The 17,136-nt window shown below is 43.7% G+C and overlaps 1 protein-coding gene and 1 long non-coding RNA gene across 2 annotated transcripts; one reads left to right on the plus strand and one right to left on the minus strand.

Moving 5' to 3' along the window:
- The first annotated feature begins 85 nt into the window (after window positions 1-85).
- Window positions 86-3,881, plus strand: LOC115137748 (secretogranin-2b-like). The gene is made up of 2 exons (XM_065024120.1): window positions 86-171; window positions 1,433-3,881. The coding sequence occupies exon 2, from the start codon at window positions 1,445-1,447 to the stop codon at window positions 3,506-3,508; it is 2,064 nt and encodes a 687-aa protein (XP_064880192.1). The 5' UTR covers window positions 86-171; window positions 1,433-1,444; the 3' UTR covers window positions 3,509-3,881.
- Window positions 3,882-12,764: 8,883 nt separating this feature from the next.
- Window positions 12,765-16,552, minus strand: LOC135573954 (uncharacterized). Its single transcript, XR_010465033.1, has 3 exons — window positions 13,673-16,552; window positions 13,521-13,582; window positions 12,765-13,438 (listed from the first exon to the last, which is right to left on the minus strand). It is a non-coding gene; the product is annotated as an uncharacterized LOC135573954 (long non-coding RNA).
- Window positions 16,553-17,136: the final 584 nt, after the last annotated feature.

Consider the following 17,136-nt stretch of genomic DNA (forward strand, 5'->3'; position numbering starts at 1 on the left):
AATTATGTTTGTGTGTTTCTTTGGATGGAGTATTGCGTGTCGCAGTGACGCACGAGTTAGGTGGCGCCTCATATAACCGGAGGAGCTGTCCCCGGTGCTGAACACAAAGAATCCCTGCTCTTAGAGATGCTAAGTTCACTCACGACTATCGATTGAAACTATTTTGCAGAGGTAAGATTTTACATAGGGCCTACATCGAAATTATTATTTGAAGAAAATGGAATTCAGTTGTACTATTTTCAGTTATTTTAATATGTTAATTTCCATTTTAAAATCCGTTTATCTTTAACCAACCTGATGCATTGCAAACAGGGCTACCGCAGTGAAGAGATGCATAATCTGTTTTATAGTGTCTTAGACTAACTATTCAAGTTTATTATAGTTTCGTTTTTAGTGATTTGCTAAAGTAATTTGTAGTTTTTATTATGTAGGATAAGCAGATAATACATAGCCTAAATTAAACAACACTTTGATTTCAAAACCAATTCATCCACTAGTTGATTTATAAATAGCAGTGTTCAATATTTGTATCCAAATTAGGTGCATGATTATAAAGTTCCATTGCATTTTCTCAGTGAAAGGCTTGTGCAACACAACATTGTTTGAGTGTGCTAGAGATGTCTTGGGTGTAGGTAGTAGTGTTTAGACAGCAGCCAGCATCAGCCAACGGGTTACCAAGACAACTGGATTGTGACTCATTCTGGAGAGCAACAATTTGAAAACTAATGAGATTTATAGGCGAGCTGAATGCCCATGCTATTACTGCTCTGCAAACAATCATTTGGGCTTTCAACAGATGCGATTTTCATTCTCTGGGTAAAAACTGCAGCTAGAGTGACAGAACCTCAATACATATCACTAAGAGTCTATAGCAATATAGCTGAAGCATCAAACGGGAATAAAAGGCAGGTCTAAAAATGAAAGATTTCAGAATTGTAATGATCATTAGAGCTGATCATTACAAAAGCCTTTAAACTGGCCTCATCTTTAAAGGGCCAATGAAGCAGTTATCTCAATATCAAATCATTCCTGACTAGCAATTAAGTACCTTACTGTGATTGTTTTCAAATAAAACTGTTATAAAATAAAATAGCTTCTTAGCAGAGAGCAATTTCTCAAGCAAGAATTTTGCTAGGACTATCAGAGTGGGAAGGGGAAAAACTAAAAATGAGCTGTTATTGGAAGAAAGGTTTGGAACTCTTTCTTATTGGTCTATTAACAAATTTAGTCTGGAAATGTATATAAAACACAGAAAAATCACGATTTTGACTGCACGGCCCTTGAACATATTCTTGTTTGAAATAAATTAAGACTCTAAACTGAAGTGACAGGAGCAGATAAGTACATAATGGTCTGACCAGTGAAAAATCTTCATATCCTAAACCTAAAAGGTCAGTGCTGACTCTTCTCTCCCTGTTGTGTCTGTCTCCAGGCTGAAGACACCATGCCGTCACTCCCCAAGCTCTCCTCTGCAGGGATGGCTTTCCTCCTCTCCCTGCTCCATCTCCTACTCCTGGGCTCCGGCAGTGCCCAGGGGGCCTCTCTCAGAGAACACAGACTGAGGGGCAGTGAGCTAGACCCCCAGCGAGGAGACACCCCCTACCTCCCCCCCAATGCAGACATGCTCAAGGCCCTGGAGTACATTGAGAGCCTCCGCCAGCAGACCGGGGCATCAGCCCCACAGGAGCAGGCTTCCCTCACCCTAGACTATGACACCACCAACATGGACACAGACTCAGAGAAACTCCTCTCCATGCTGAGGCTACCCTCTCCTGCCCAGACCAGTCAGAGTAATATAGGCCAAGGCCAGGACCAAGATGAGGATGATGAGGGAGGGGAGGGCAACAAGGAGAACAAGACCCATGAGTGGCTACAGGCGGTACTGAATACCCTCCAGCAGACCAAGAAGGGCCCCAAGCCAGCCCCTGTGAGGCCCAGTGCAGCCCGCCATGCTCTGGGCAAAGGGCGGAGACCGGCGAAGGAGGAGGACAGCCAGGTGGGAGAGGGCGTGGCGTATCCGTGGACGCACCGTGCTAGCCGGCCTCACAGGAAGTACCCGCTGATGTTTGAAGATGAAGAGGACGGTGAGGGGGAGGAAGAAGGCAGAGTCCAGGGCCGCGAGAGCCCCTTCAAACGCACCAATGAGAACATGGAGGGGAAGTACACGCCCCAGAACCTGGCCAATCTGCAGTCTGTGTTTGAGGAACTGGGGAGGATAGCCAATGCCAAGGCTGGACACAAACGCCAGACTGAGGATGATGGTGATGATGACATGTTCAAGGTGAGGAACCTGGCCTATGAGGATGTGACAGGGGGAGAGGATTGGTCGCCCCTAGAGGAGCAGGTGGATAAGGAGGACGAAGAGAGAGACAACAGGCAGGAGTTCGACAGAGGCTTGGAGGATGATGAAGATGATGATGATGATAATGAAGATGATGAGGAGATTGATGAGGTCAAGCGATCAAGTCAGCTAGGTCCAAGAGAATATGACCCAGATGACTACTACCTTCTGAAGGTGCTGGAGAAAACAGAGCAGGAGGAGCGGAAGAGAGAGCTAGAAGAAGAGGAGGAGCAGAAGAGAGAGCTAGAAGAAGAGGAGGAGCAGAAGAGAGAGCTAGAAGAAGAGGAGGAGCAGAAGAGAGAGCTAGAAGAAGAGGAGGAGAGGGAAGAGAGGAGGGCAGCTCAAACTCAGTACAGTGACAAGGCAGATCCACAGGCCATTTACCAGCTCATCCAAATCTCCCAGAAACTACAAATCCCACCAGAAGACCTGATGGACATGCTGAAGAGTGGGGAGATGACAAAACAGGACAGGACACCACTGAGGACAAAGGCACAGTCTTGGACACCTAATGATCTGGCCAGGGTAGAGGACAAACTAACTCAGATCTCCTCTCATCAAAAAAATAAGATCCCTCCAGAGACATTCTTCAACAGACTGCCTGAGACCCAAACAAGCAACATCCCGGAAGAAATAAACACAGAAGACATTCTAAAAATCCTCGGGCTGGGAAGTGTGGCAAATCAGAACGTACCTGCACTCAAGAAGCAGAAACAGCATACAAGCCCGCCGTCAAGGTTTTACGCGCCAGCTGGAAAGCAGAAAAACGACATGTTCTCTGAGCCAAACTTCCCAGAGAAAGGAAAGGACGACTACGACAACACTGTCAATGAAGACGAGCTGTCGACTTATCTGGCTGCCCAGATGTTGGCACAGTATCCGCAGACAGCAAACCAAAAAAAGCGCACCTCGCAGCCTCCCTCACAAGACCATCAGCTCGTGCTGGGAACGTTCGAGCAGGCGATACAGGACTACTTTGACCAAATGGACTCAGATAAAAGCCCGCCTCAGAAAAGACAGTCAGATCCCAAGGAGGACACAGGCAATATGTCACAAAAACAGGGCTTGGATGACGACACGCTGCTGAAAATTCTAGACTATCTGAACCCAGAGACTGAAGAGGGCGAAGATACAGACTTTTATGCCCAAACTGTCAAAGGACTGTAGATGGTGGGGATGTAGATCCATATTATATTGTTTTGATGAGGGGGAATCATAATAAAGTATTTTGAAAAGTAAATACATGCAATGGAGTTTAGTCTCTTCACTAGATTTACTACAGCTCATGCTTTAATAGCCAATTTATACATGAACTTGATCTGATGTAGCTACAAGGTGGTTGTAACTGAGTGTGTGGCATGATATTCAATGTTTTTGATAGGCTAGCTAGAACAACACTAGTTACAATAGACCACTTTATACTAGCCCGTACATCAGTGCACATCCACTTGTGTTCCTCCTCGTAAATTATATTTCGTACATGTGTTCGGTAATGTGTAATGTATGAGGTTAATAAAGCATTGACTTTATTTTTTCCTTACTGTGTAGTGTTTACTAATTGGAGCGCACAGATGGTGAACAGGCTGCAGAATATCAAATTCAAAACACCATCTGTCTCAATGTGTCAACAATAACAATATGTAGCCTCGGCTTGTTGTCTAAAAACTCTTGATCAATCAAACATCTTTGATTGACTGATAAGCTAGTAGTACGTAACAACACAATCAATTTGGTAAATTTAAAGTTACAATAATGAGCAAATGTGAAGATGGACATTTCAGCCACACAGAATGAGATACAATTTCTATTCAGCACCTTGGACAGCTCCGGTTGCAACAAACAAGACAACATCACATTTATTTCAAGTTTTTAAGGGGTGGATCAGCTTTAATATTGCGGATAGATTGTTGCTTCCATCACTGAAATTGTCTGCATCATTTCCAACACCCATACATTTTTGGGGAAAACACACAAGGTTGAAGTCAGAAGTTTACATACACCATAGCCAAATATATTTAAACTAAGATTTTCACAATTCCTGACATTTAATCCTAGTAAAGTCCCTGCCTTAGGTCAGTTGGGGCGGCAGCCTTAGGTCAGTGGTTAGAGCGTTGGACTAGTAACCGGAAGGTTGCAAGTTCAAACCCCCGAGCTGACAAGGTACAAATCTGTCGTTCTGCCCCTGAACAGGCAGTTAACCCACTGTTCCCAGGCCGTCATTGAAAATAAGAATGTGTTCTTAAAAGTTAGGATCACCACTTTATTTTAAGAATGTGAAATGTCAGAATAACAGTAGAGAGAATGATTTATTTCAGCTTTTATTTATTTCATCACATTCACAGTGGGTCAGAAGTTTACATACACTCAATTAGTATTTGGTAGCATTGCCTTTAAATTGTTTAACTTGGGTCAAACCTTTCAGGTAGCCTTCCACAAGCTTCCCACAATAAGTTCGATGAATTTTGGACCATTCCTCCTGACAGAGCTGGTGTAACTGAGTCAGGTTTGTAGGCCTCCTTGCTCTGAACACACGCTTTTTCAGTTCTGCCCACAAATTTTCTATAAGATTGAGGTCAGGGCTTTGTGATGGCGACTCCAATACCTTGACTTTGTTGTCTTTAAGCCATTTTTCCACAACTTTGGAAGTATGCTTGGGGTCATTGTCCATTTGCAAGACCCATATGCGACCAAGCTTTAAATTCCTGACTGATGTCTTGAGATGTTGCTTCAATATATCCACATAATTTTCCTCCTCATGACGCCATCTATTTTGTGAAGTGCACCAGTCCCTCCTGCAGCAAGCACCCCCACAACATGATGCTGCCGCCCCGTGCTTCACGGTTGGGATGGTGTTCTTCGGCTTGCAAGCCTCTCCTTTTTCCTCCTAACATAACGATGGTCATTATGGCCAAACAGTTCTACTTTTGTTTCATCTAACCAGAGGACATTTCTCCAAAAAGTACACTCTTTGTCCCCATGTGCAGTTGAAAACCGTAGTCTGGCTTTTTTATGGTGGTTTTGGAGCAGTGGCTTCTTCCTTGCTGAGCAGCGGCCTTTCAGCTTAGTCGATATAGGACTCGTTTTACTGTGGATATAGATACTTTTGTACCTGTTTCCTCCAGCATCTTCACAAGGTCCTTTGCTGTTGTTCTGGGATTGATTTTCACTTTTCGCACCAAAGTACATTCATCTCTAGGAGACAGAATGCGTCTCCTTCCTGAGTGGTATGACGGCTGCGTGGTCCCATGGTGTTTATACTTGCGTACTATTGTTTGTACAGATGAACGTGGTACCTTCAGATGTTTGGAAATTGCACCCAAGGATGAACCAGACTAGTCTACAATTTTTTTCAGAGGTCTTGGCTGATTTCTTTTGATTTTCCCATGATGCCAAGAAAAGAGGCACTGAGTTTGAAGTAACCTTGAAATACATCCACAGGTACACCTCCAATTGACTCAAATGATATCAATTAGCCTATCAGAAGCTTCTAAAGCCATGACATTTTCTGGAATTTTCCAAGCCATTTAAAGGCAGTCAGCTTAGTGTATGTAAACTTCTGACCCACTGGAATTGTGATACAATAAATTATAAGTAAAATCATCTGGCTGTAAACAATTGTTGGAAAAATTACTTGTGTCTTGCACAAAGTAGATGTCCTAACCGAATTTCCAAAACTATAGTTTGTTAACAATACATTTGTGGATTGGTTGAAAAACGAGTTTTAATGATTCCAACATAAGTGTTTGTACACTTCTGTCTTCAACTGTACATACATTTACATTTAAGTCATTTAGCAGACGCTCTTATCCAGAGCGACTTACAAATTGGTGCATTCACCTTATGACATCCAGTGGAACAGTAGTGCATCTAAATATTTTAAGGGGGGGGGGGGGGGGTGAGAGGGATTACTTTATCCTATCCTAGGTATTCCTTAAAGAGGTGGGGTTTCAGGTGTCTCCGGAAGGTGGTGATTGACTCCGCTGTCCTGGCGTCGTGAGGGAACATACACACATAATATATATATAAAAATATATTTACACAGGTCACAACAAGACAAAGACGTCTTTGTCTTGTTGTGACCCGTGTATTCATCTTTTTTTTCTTCGTATATATTTTTAACCTCAATTTCAACATAGTCTCCTGCAACCCGCCTCACCCAATGTGGTATTTCTATACTTTAGAACCGGAACCCCCAACAGAAGCTAGCCAGCTAACTAGCTACTAGCTAGTAGTCAGCTAGTAGTCAGTTAGCCACTGCTAGCGGTCATCAGCTAACCTTAGCCCGGTCAACTCCTGCAGTCTGCACAGCTCGATTCAACCCAGAGCATACCGGACTGCTTTTTCTCCACCAAATCTCCATATCTCTGGATTCCTACCGCAAGCCCTGAACCTTTTCACTTGGATCATCGCAGCGAGATAACTGCTATCCGAGTGGCTACTCCTGGCTATCGTCTCTGTCCCGAAGCAAGCATCAGTTAACCTGGAACTAGCCTCGTGCTAGGCCCATCTCCCGGCTAGCTGAAGAGGTACATCAGCCACTCCTTGGGCTACAATGCCTATTTTGCCAATTGACCTGAACCCCTTTTACTGCCGACACGGAAACCTGCCGATCCATCAAGACTGGTCTGCCGACGTAACCGTCCGAGGGGGCTACAACAGACTCTTCCGTCGCGACGTCCCCCTAAGGCCCTTCTGCTAGCCCCGGCCCGCTATCTGTCTGAATCGCCATGTCTCCAGCTCGCCTAGCTACTGACTGGTCCCTATGATCACTCAGCTATGCATGCCTCTCCCTAATGTCAATATGCCTTGTCCATTTCTGTTTTAGTTAGTGATTATTGCCTTATTTCACTGTATAGCCTCCAGCCCTGCTCAATATGCCTTAGCTAGCCCTGTTGTTCCACCTCCCACACTGGTTCTGGTAACCAGGTGACCTCACCTGGTTTAAATGGTGTCTCCAGAGACAAAACCTCTCTCATCGTCACTCAATGCCTCGATTTACCTCCACTGTATTCACATCCTACCATACCCTTGTCTGTATATTATGCCTTGAATCTATTCTTCCGCGTCCAGAAACCTGCTCCTTTTACTCTCAGTTCCGAACGTACCAGACAACCAGTTCTTTTAGCCTTTAGCTGTACCCTTATCCTACTCCTCCTCTGGTGATGTAGAGGTTAATCCAGGCCCTGCAATGCCTAGCTCCCCTTCCATTCCCCAGGCACTCTCATTTGTTGACTTCTGTAACGGTAAAAACCTTGGTTTCATGCATGTTAACATTAGAAGCCTCCTCCCTAAGTTTGTTTTACTCACTGCTTTAGCACACTCTGCCAATCCGGATGTTCTAGCCATGAATCCTGGCATAGGAAGGCCACCAAAAATCCTGAAATGTACATCCCTAACTATAACATTTGCCGACAAGATAGAACTGCCAAAGGGGGCGGAGTTGCAATCTACTGCAGAGATAGCCTGCGGAGTTCTGTCATACTATCCAGGTCTGTGCCCAAACAATTTGAGCTTCCACTTCTAAAAATGCACTTTTCCAGAAACAAGACTCTCACTGTTGCCGATTGTTATAGAACACCTTCAGCCCCCAGCTGTGCCCTGGACACCATATGTGAATTTATTGCCCCCCATCTATCTTCAGAGCTCGTACTGTTAGGTGACCTAAACTGGGACATGCTTAACACCCCGGCCATCCTACAATCTAAGCTAGATGCCCTCAATCTCACACAAACTATCAATGAACCTACCAGGTACAACCCCAAATAGATAACATCCTGACCAACCTGCCCTCTAAATACACCTCTGCTGTCTTCAACCAGGATATCAGTGATTACTGCCTCATTGCCTGCGTCCGTAATGGGTCTGCGGTTAAACGACCACCCATGTCAAAAGCTCCCTAAACACTTCAGCAAGCAGTCCTTTCTAATCAACCTGGCCCGTGTATCCTGGAAGGATATTGACCTCATTCTGTCAGTAGAGGATGCCTGGTTATTCTTTAAAAGTGCTTTCCTCACCATCTTAAATAATCATGCCCCATTCAAAAAATGTTGAACCAGGAACAGATATAGCCCTTGGTTCTCTCCAGACCTGACTGCCCTTGACCAGCACAAAAACATCATGTGGCATACTGCATTAGCATCGAATAGCCCCCGCAATATGCAACTTTTCAGGGAAGTTAGGAACCAATATACACAGGCAGTTAGGAAAGCAAAGGCTAGCTTTTTCAAACGGAAATTTGCATCCTGTAGCACAAACTCCAAAAGGTTCTGGGACACTGTAAAGTCCATGGAGAATAAGAGCAGTTGCCCACTGCACTGAGGCTAGGAAACAGTCACCACCGATAAATCCACGATAATTGAGAATTTCAATAAGCATTTCTCTACGGCTGGCCATGCTTTCCACCTGGCTACCCCTACCCCGGTCAACAGCCATGCACCCCCCACAGCAACTTGTCCAAGCCTCCCCCATTTCTCTTTCCCTCAAATCCAGATAGCTGATGTTCTGAAAGAGTTGCAAAATCTGGACCCCTTTAAATCAGCTGGGCTAGACAATCTGGACCTTCGAAAGCCAAGTTAACAAACAGATCACCGACCATTTAGAATCCCACCGTACCTTCTCCCCTATGCAATCTGGTTTCCGAGCTGGTCATGGGTGCACCTCAGCCATGCTCAAGGTCCTAAACGATATCATAACCGCCATCGACAAAAGACAATACCGTACAGCCGTATTCATCGACCTGGCCAAAGCTTTCAACTCTGTCAATCACCACATTCTTATTGGCAGACTCAACAGCCTTGGTTTCTCAAATGACTGCCTCTACTGGTTCACCAACTACTTCTCAGACAGAGTTCAGTGACCAAATCGGAGGGCCTGTTGTCTGGACCTCTGGCAGTCTCTATGGGGGTGCCATAGGGTTCAATTCTCAGGCACACTCTTTTCTCTGTATACATCAATGATGTCGCTCTTGCTGCTGGTGATTCTCTGATCCACCTCTACGCAGACAACACCATTCTGTATACTTCTGGCCCTTCTTTGGACACTTTGTTAACTAATCTCCAGATGAGCTTCAATGCCATACAACATACAACTCTCCTTCCGTGGCCTCCAACTGCTCTTAAATGCAAGGAAAACTAAAAGCATGCACTTCAACCGATCGCTGCCCGCACCTGCCTGCCTGACTTAGAATATGTGGATATCTACAAATACATAGGTGTCTAGCTAGACTATAAACGTTCCTTCCAGAGTCACATTAAGCATCTCCAATCCAAAATAAAATCTAGAATCGGCTTCCTATTTCGCAACAAAGCATCCTTCACTCATGCTGCCAAACATACCCTTGTAAAACTGACTATCCTACCGATCCTCGACTTAAGCGATGTCGTGTACAAAATAGCCTCCAACACTCTACTCAGCAAATTGGATGCAGTCTATCACAGTGCCATCTATTTTGGCACCAAAGCCCCATATACTACCCACCACTGTGACCTGTATGCTCTTGTTGGCTGGCCCTCGCTTCATATTCATCGCCAGACCCACTGGCTCCAAGTCATCTATAAGTCTTTGCTTGGTAAAGCCCTACCTTATCTCAGCTCACTGGTCACCATAGCAGCACCCACCCATAGCACGCACTCCAGCAGGTATATTTCACTGGTCACCCCCAAAGCCAGTTCCTCCTTTGGCCGCTTTCCCTTCCAGTTCTCTGCTGCCAATGACTGGAACGAATTGCAAAATTCACTGAAGCTGGAGACTCATATCGCTCTCATTAACTTTAAGCATCATCTGTCAGAGCAGTTCACAGATAATTGCACCCGTACATAGCCCATCTGTAAATAGCCGATCCAACTACCTCATCCCCATATTGGTTTATTTCTCCTTTGCACCTCAGTAGCTCTACTTGCACATTCATCTTCTGGGGCCTGTTGCACAAAACTAGGATAAGGGATTAAGCCAGGATATCTTGGTGATCCTGGCTCAATTGATCCGTAATCCGGTTGCACTAAAGATGGATAGGGGGCAGGAGGATATGTTATGGTATAAATTACCATGGAGATTTATTCTGTGGAGCTAGCCTGCTCCAGACCAGGCTAAATTCCAGGATCTATTTAATCTCATCCCTAATGTCAGTCAGCAGTCACCACAAATGGAAACCAATAGTTATTTCACTGCTCACTATACATTGTTATCACATATAACTAGACCCACTGTTATTATTTAAACGTTTGTGATCATTAATTTCAATGATTTTGGATAAAAAATGATTTTTTAGATGATGTTGCTATCATTAGATAATTTACAGTTTCCCATAGACTATAAGGCTATATATAAAATGATAGAATATTAGGGCCACAGAGGGGAAAAAAACACAAGTCATAATATTGTAACCAGTTGTTTTAAAGGAGGACAGTTGTTAAAATGACAGATGTGGGGCATTTCGTGAAATTGTACTTCAGTATGGTTTCATAAACAAAGACATGCTGATGTGCCAGAATATTAAGTATCACATTGTCATAAGTATCAAAACTGTAAAAACAATATGTAGCTTTTCTGCAGAAAGAACCAGCCTCATAAATGTATGACTTTATCCTTTTTCTTCAGTGTGGCCCTAGTACTCTGTCATATAAACAAATACACATTCCATATGAATATAAAAACACAATGTGTAACATTATGTTCCTTTATTGAATAAGGACAAAACAAAGCAGGTAAACCATCAGCTCCTTTCGAAACTGAAGTCACAGTGACTCTACAAGATGGAAAGCACAGAATCCAAGCATATTATACATACATATAACACACCCTGCATGTCTGCACACTAAAATAAATGCAGGACAAATCCATACACATCAACTGAACAGACAAATGAATGGATGCAGTAGCCTCCCTGCAGCCTTGTATTACACACAGTATACCGCACAAACATCATAAGAGGCCAAATTCGTCAAAAAACGAACCCAAAAAAACCCAAATTCCTCTGCCACCGCAGGACATATTTAACCAAAATTGAAAGCACACATACTAACTAAAATAATTCAACACATATTGGTCCCTCAGCAGCCGACCACTGTCGTCATCAGGGAAGATTGCCGGATTGTCCCAGTCCATGGCTGGTGGCACTCTGGGGGCCCTCTCCTTCCTCAGGCAGGCCACATTGTGGAGGACAGCACAAGCCACAGTAATATCACATGCCCTAACAGGGCTGACCCTTAATTTGTGAAGGCAGTGAAAGCGTGCCTTCAGGAGGCCAAAGGTAATTTCAACTCTGGCCCTGGTCCTGGCATGGGCATGGTTGTAGGCCTGCTGTGCTTCCTGGGGGTCTGTGAAAGGTGTCAGGAGAAAAGGCTGGCAGCCATACCCCCTGTCTCCCAGCAACACACCAGAGAATTCACCTGTCAACACAAAATCTCATCATTACTACCTCATAAACACAGTGATATTCTTGACACAGCCATGATGGTTATAAATAGGGGTTGTGTGGCTTACCTTGTGATGGGCCTCTGAAATCTATCAGTGCCTCGAAAGATTCTGGAGTCATGGACTGAGCCAGGCCATTTTGCCACAACATTGCTGATCACACAGTCAGCATTGCAGACCATCTGAATTCATAAGATGAGGAATATTACACCAATCAATGCACATCACTGGCAATGCAGAGTGTTCGTCAATGGACAATATCAAAAAGTTATGTTCACCTGAACATTAATGCTGTGAAAGGATTTCCTATTCACAAAATCGGCCTCATGGGCACCTGAGGGGGCTTTTATCCTTATGTGTGTGCAGTCCACTGCACCAATGACATTGGTGAAACCTGTCACACAAAGTAATGAGTATCCTACTATGTGTTAACAGTTGTCCTGTAATTTGTAGATCCTCTTACCTGCAATCCCATAGAACTCCTCTTTGATGTCACAGAGTCTTCTGTGGCCAGGGAAGGAGATGAAGACATCTGCTAATGCTTTGATAGCCAGACACACACTCCTTATTGTGCGGCAAATTGTGGCCTTGTTCAGCTGTTCTGCATCCCCCACTGAGTACAGGAAGGCTCCACTAGCAAAAAAGCGCAAGGCCACACAAACCATTTGCTCCACACTCAGTGCATGGCTCCGTGCAGTGCGGTGCTTAATCCTGGGACACAGTAGTCTGCATAGATACCTGATGCCATCTGCAGAAAACCTGTATCTTTCATATAGATGGTCATCAGGGAAGGCCAGTGGGTCCAACCGGTCCCTGAAGACCCTTTCTCGCCTGAAGGCTCTCCTCAGCACGAGTGCTTCTTCATCCACCACATCTCGCACGAATGGGCATGCCATTGTCAGAGCAGAAAGGAACACACAATTTTGGGCCTTCATATAGGCTAGTGGCCACACCTGGTGCTGGGGGTGGGCAAAAGAGGGCGATGCCTTATAACGATGACTTGGTTGTACTGATTGCTGGGAAAATAAAAAAACCTTAGAAAGATGCCACCGTCCTGTGTGCTCACAATAAGAGCTCATATGTCATGGCTCACTTGACTTTACGAGAATATACCTAATTTTTATTTTGAGCTGTGTCATCTTCTTGGAGCTGGGGGAGGAAAGAAAAATAATGATTAATACATTTGTGTTACAGTTAGCATACAGTGTACATTGAAGGCATATCTCACCTCCCTCTCAAGTTTTTTCATTTCAAGGTCCAGTTTCCTAATTGTCCTCTTTTTTATTTCGGACTCCAGTGCAAGATTTTCCATCTTTTTCTTCTTGTACTGAATGTCTATGTCTGCCAGTTCTATTTGGCGCCGGAGGTGGTTGCCATACAACTTTCTGATAGCTTGTGAGCTCTGTGAATACAATACAATTAGCGCAGCTGGAATTTGGCAGGATGTGGTGTCCTTTTATTAATACGCACTATGTTGCCAGGCTGGTTTTCCCACTGTATAGCATCTGGGTCCTGTAAAAGAAATTAGATTTTTTGATTTTGATGAGGACTCCTCACCATTGTAGAGTAAATAGTACTTTCACAGTCTTAACATGATACCTCATGCCTTCTGGAATCCAGAGAGATGGTCTCCTCCTCATCATCGTCTCCATCATGTGCTGTTGCTGCTGCACTGGGGCCTTCACCCTATCACATTTAATCGGATTCATATTGAAGCTAGTAGACAAGACATGCCAGGCCTACAGTATGCCTTTGATGGAGTACTCACTGGATCAGCATCGTCTGGTGCTTGTGCTGGTGGCTCTAACAGGAACACAGTGCTGCCAGGCACTGCAAGGCAATAGGTAAACCAAAGTCAGACAGTCCAAATTGATTCAATATGAATGTGGTTGTATCCCATGTAGAGATGGAAGGACATACCTTGAATGAAGCGGGTGGCATCTTGGGAGGAACCTATGCTCGTCTCTTTCCCCCCAGGGATCCCCTCTAAGACGGGCCTGCCTTTATTTAGCTCCAAGGCCATGTCCTCTGCTGGGGTAAGGTCAGCCTTTGGTGACCCACCACCCGTGCCTTGTCTGTGGGTATTCTTTTCACTGCTAAAACAGTACAGACAATGTGTGAGCAGGCACCTTCTGGGTACAATATATGCTTGTGCTTTGTTAAATATTAGTCAGGGACCATACCATTCTGCAGAATGTTCTTGTATTTGATTTTGACCTGCTGCCATGTTCGTTTTGGCCCGTTCATGTTTAATCTACACACACACACACACACATTTAATGGAGTCACACTGCAAAAAAATACTTGGTATTTTTGTCTTGTTTTCAGTAAAAATATCAAAAAATTTATCATAGCTTTATACAGTGTGATGGAGTTACTTTACACAATTTCACTCATATCTGCAGTGCATTTCAATTAAAAATTTAACCGTTTCATAATTACAGTACAACTGCATTTTTGGAGATGTGAATTAAATATTTGAATTGTAATTGTGATGTTTCAGCGGAGCGGTGAGTGTGTAATTGTGCACTACTTACGCATTCAGGCGGTCTGCAATACTTTGCCACGCTTTTTCTCTTTGCTTTATCACTGTGGCGGTGTTGCCTTTCTTCTTAATTATATCTTTTACCTCCTCGTATGCCTCCATGAGGATTTGTGCTTCCGACGGGGAAAAGTACGCGGCTCTAGTTGCCATGGTAAATCAGTTAATCTGTGATCTGTGGCGGGGTCTATTTGAGTGAGCCGTGAGCGCGCACCTATCCAGGATTGGTTTCACCTGGTTTAATGAATCCGTGTCTGCTCATCCTGGCTTGGTCTTTGTGCAACCAATTAAGCCTGGACGCACATGTTTTGGCTTCATTGAGCTCAGCTGAGTCATTTATCCCGGATGTCTTAATTCTACTTTTGTGCAACAGGCCCCTGCACATCTATCCCTCCAGTGTTTACTTGCTATATTGTAATTACTTCGCCACTACGGCCTATTTATTGCCTTACCCCCCTAATCTTACCTCATTTGCACACACTGTATATAGATTCTTTCCATTGTGTTATTGACTGTACATTTGTTTATTCCATGTGTAACTCTTGAGGTGTTTAGGTTTGTGTTGTACTGCTTTGCTTTATCATGGCCAGGTCGAAGTTGTAAATGAGACTTTCTTCTCAACAGGCCTACCTGGTTAAATAAAGGTGAAATAATGTTATATATTACACACACACACATAAATATACATATATACACAGATGAAGTCGGAAGTTTACATACACTTAGGTTGGAGTCTCTCCACACAGTCACCACTCCACACATTTATTGTTAACAAACTATAGTTTTGGCAAGTTGGTTAGGACATCTACTTTGTGCATGACACAAGTAATATTTCCAACCTTTTTTTAGAGACTTATAATTCACTGTATCACAATTCCAGTGGGTCAGAAGTTTACACACACTAAGTTAACTGAAGCAGATCAACCACCAAATGCATTTCCATCGCCCTCACCTCGATTTGTACTATATATAGCAGTTATATATATTTTATTTATTTATTGTATTATTATTTTTAAATCCTGTTTCTTATTTTCCATTATTAGCTATTAATATTTGTAGTAATGTAGGCAATTTATGCAAAGGATTTTTACCTCTCACCAGTCTCGCCATGACCAAAATTACATTATGGCAAGCAATTATTATATTAGCAAATAATTATTGTGAATCATCCTATATTGTCCCAAACATCTTTAACTCCCTTGGAACAGTTGTGGGATAAATAAACACACACACACACACACTCAACCCCTTTTCCCCACAACAACCATAGACTCAGATTCTCAACAGTTGCACCATCCTAGAGCCCAACTCAAGAAAGGTCTTGATTTACAAATGTATATACAGTTACAGCTGTATGAGAAGGCCTGCAAAACTGGGCAGAAATGGAGAGACTTGATTAACCATTGTCACAACCTATATGATGGAGGTCAGATATACCCCCTTCACCTGAAACACACACAACATGGTCCCCCGTAGTGACCATATTCCCTGAAACACACACAACACGGTCCCCTGTAGTGACCATATTCCCTGAAACACACACAACACGGTCCCCCGTAGTGACCATATTCCCTGAAACACACACAACACGGTCCCCCGTAGTGACCATATTCCCTGAAACACACACAACACGGTCCCCTGTAGTGACCATATTCCCTGAAACACACACAACACGGTCCCCCGTAGTGACCATATTCCCTGAAACACACACGGTCCCCTGTAGTGACCATATTCCCTGAAACACACACAACATGGTCCCCCGTAGTGACCATATTCCCTGAAACACACACAACATGGTCCCCCGTAGTGACCATATTCCCTGAAACACACACAACACGGTCCCCCGTAGTGACCATATTCCCTGAAACACACACAACATGGTCCCCCGTAGTGACCATATTCCCAAGCATCTCCATGCAGTCAGACCTTTGATTTTGTGCCACCAGGGCCACAATAATATGCCCCCTCTCTGAATGTCCGAGTGTGACCCCAACCCCATGGGTAACTGCAGCTAGTGTTGCCATCACTGCCACTGCCTGGGTGGGGGCATCCCACCAGAATCCCCACCGGCTAGGTACAAGGTCGTCAAGGTTCTCGTTAGCAGCTTTGAGAATTTCCTTGTATATTATGCTCTCCCATCAGGGGGCTTTGCAGGACCAACCCTGCAGGCTCAGAATCTTGAGGGGGCAGTGCTGCTCTAGGTCTCCAACCGCATTTTGGCTGCATACAGACCGCTTCCAGCAGGCCCATAAAACAGAAAGGGACTTCTCCTTAGTATCTGGGTCATTCATGATGTCAAGCAATGTCTAGGGTATCGTGTTGTGTACCATTCCACAAATATAGGACCATAAATAAAATGGTCTTAGATGTATAATATATTATTAAAATGTAGTTCCCAATGATAGGACAATAAACAAATATAATAATATATATATATATATATATATATATATATCATTTATTTTAAAACACTTTCACCACCATAGGACAATAAATAAAACGTATAATTATTTTATAATGTATATCCCTCATCTGAACAACATCAAAAGCTCTCTCAACCCCTGCTCACAGAAATACATTGGTTCTGGGATATGCAACCATTTCCTTTCTCACTCAACACCATACTTTCTCAAACACCAAAAAACACACACCACACCATCCATCCACACATACTGCACCTTCTGTTTACTGTGTTTTTCTCCACAATGTTGAATTACTGCTTTTGTGTTCCAATTAGTTATATCTATATTTTTCTGTTGTATTATTACAATCCATAACTGGGCTAGAATTGCATTTCCTTATTTGCCTCCTCTATGAGAACTTAGTCATTTTTAAAATAGCC

This window comes from Oncorhynchus nerka, linkage group LG11, assembly GCF_034236695.1.
Source record: "Oncorhynchus nerka isolate Pitt River linkage group LG11, Oner_Uvic_2.0, whole genome shotgun sequence".
NCBI lineage: Eukaryota > Metazoa > Chordata > Actinopteri > Salmoniformes > Salmonidae > Oncorhynchus > Oncorhynchus nerka.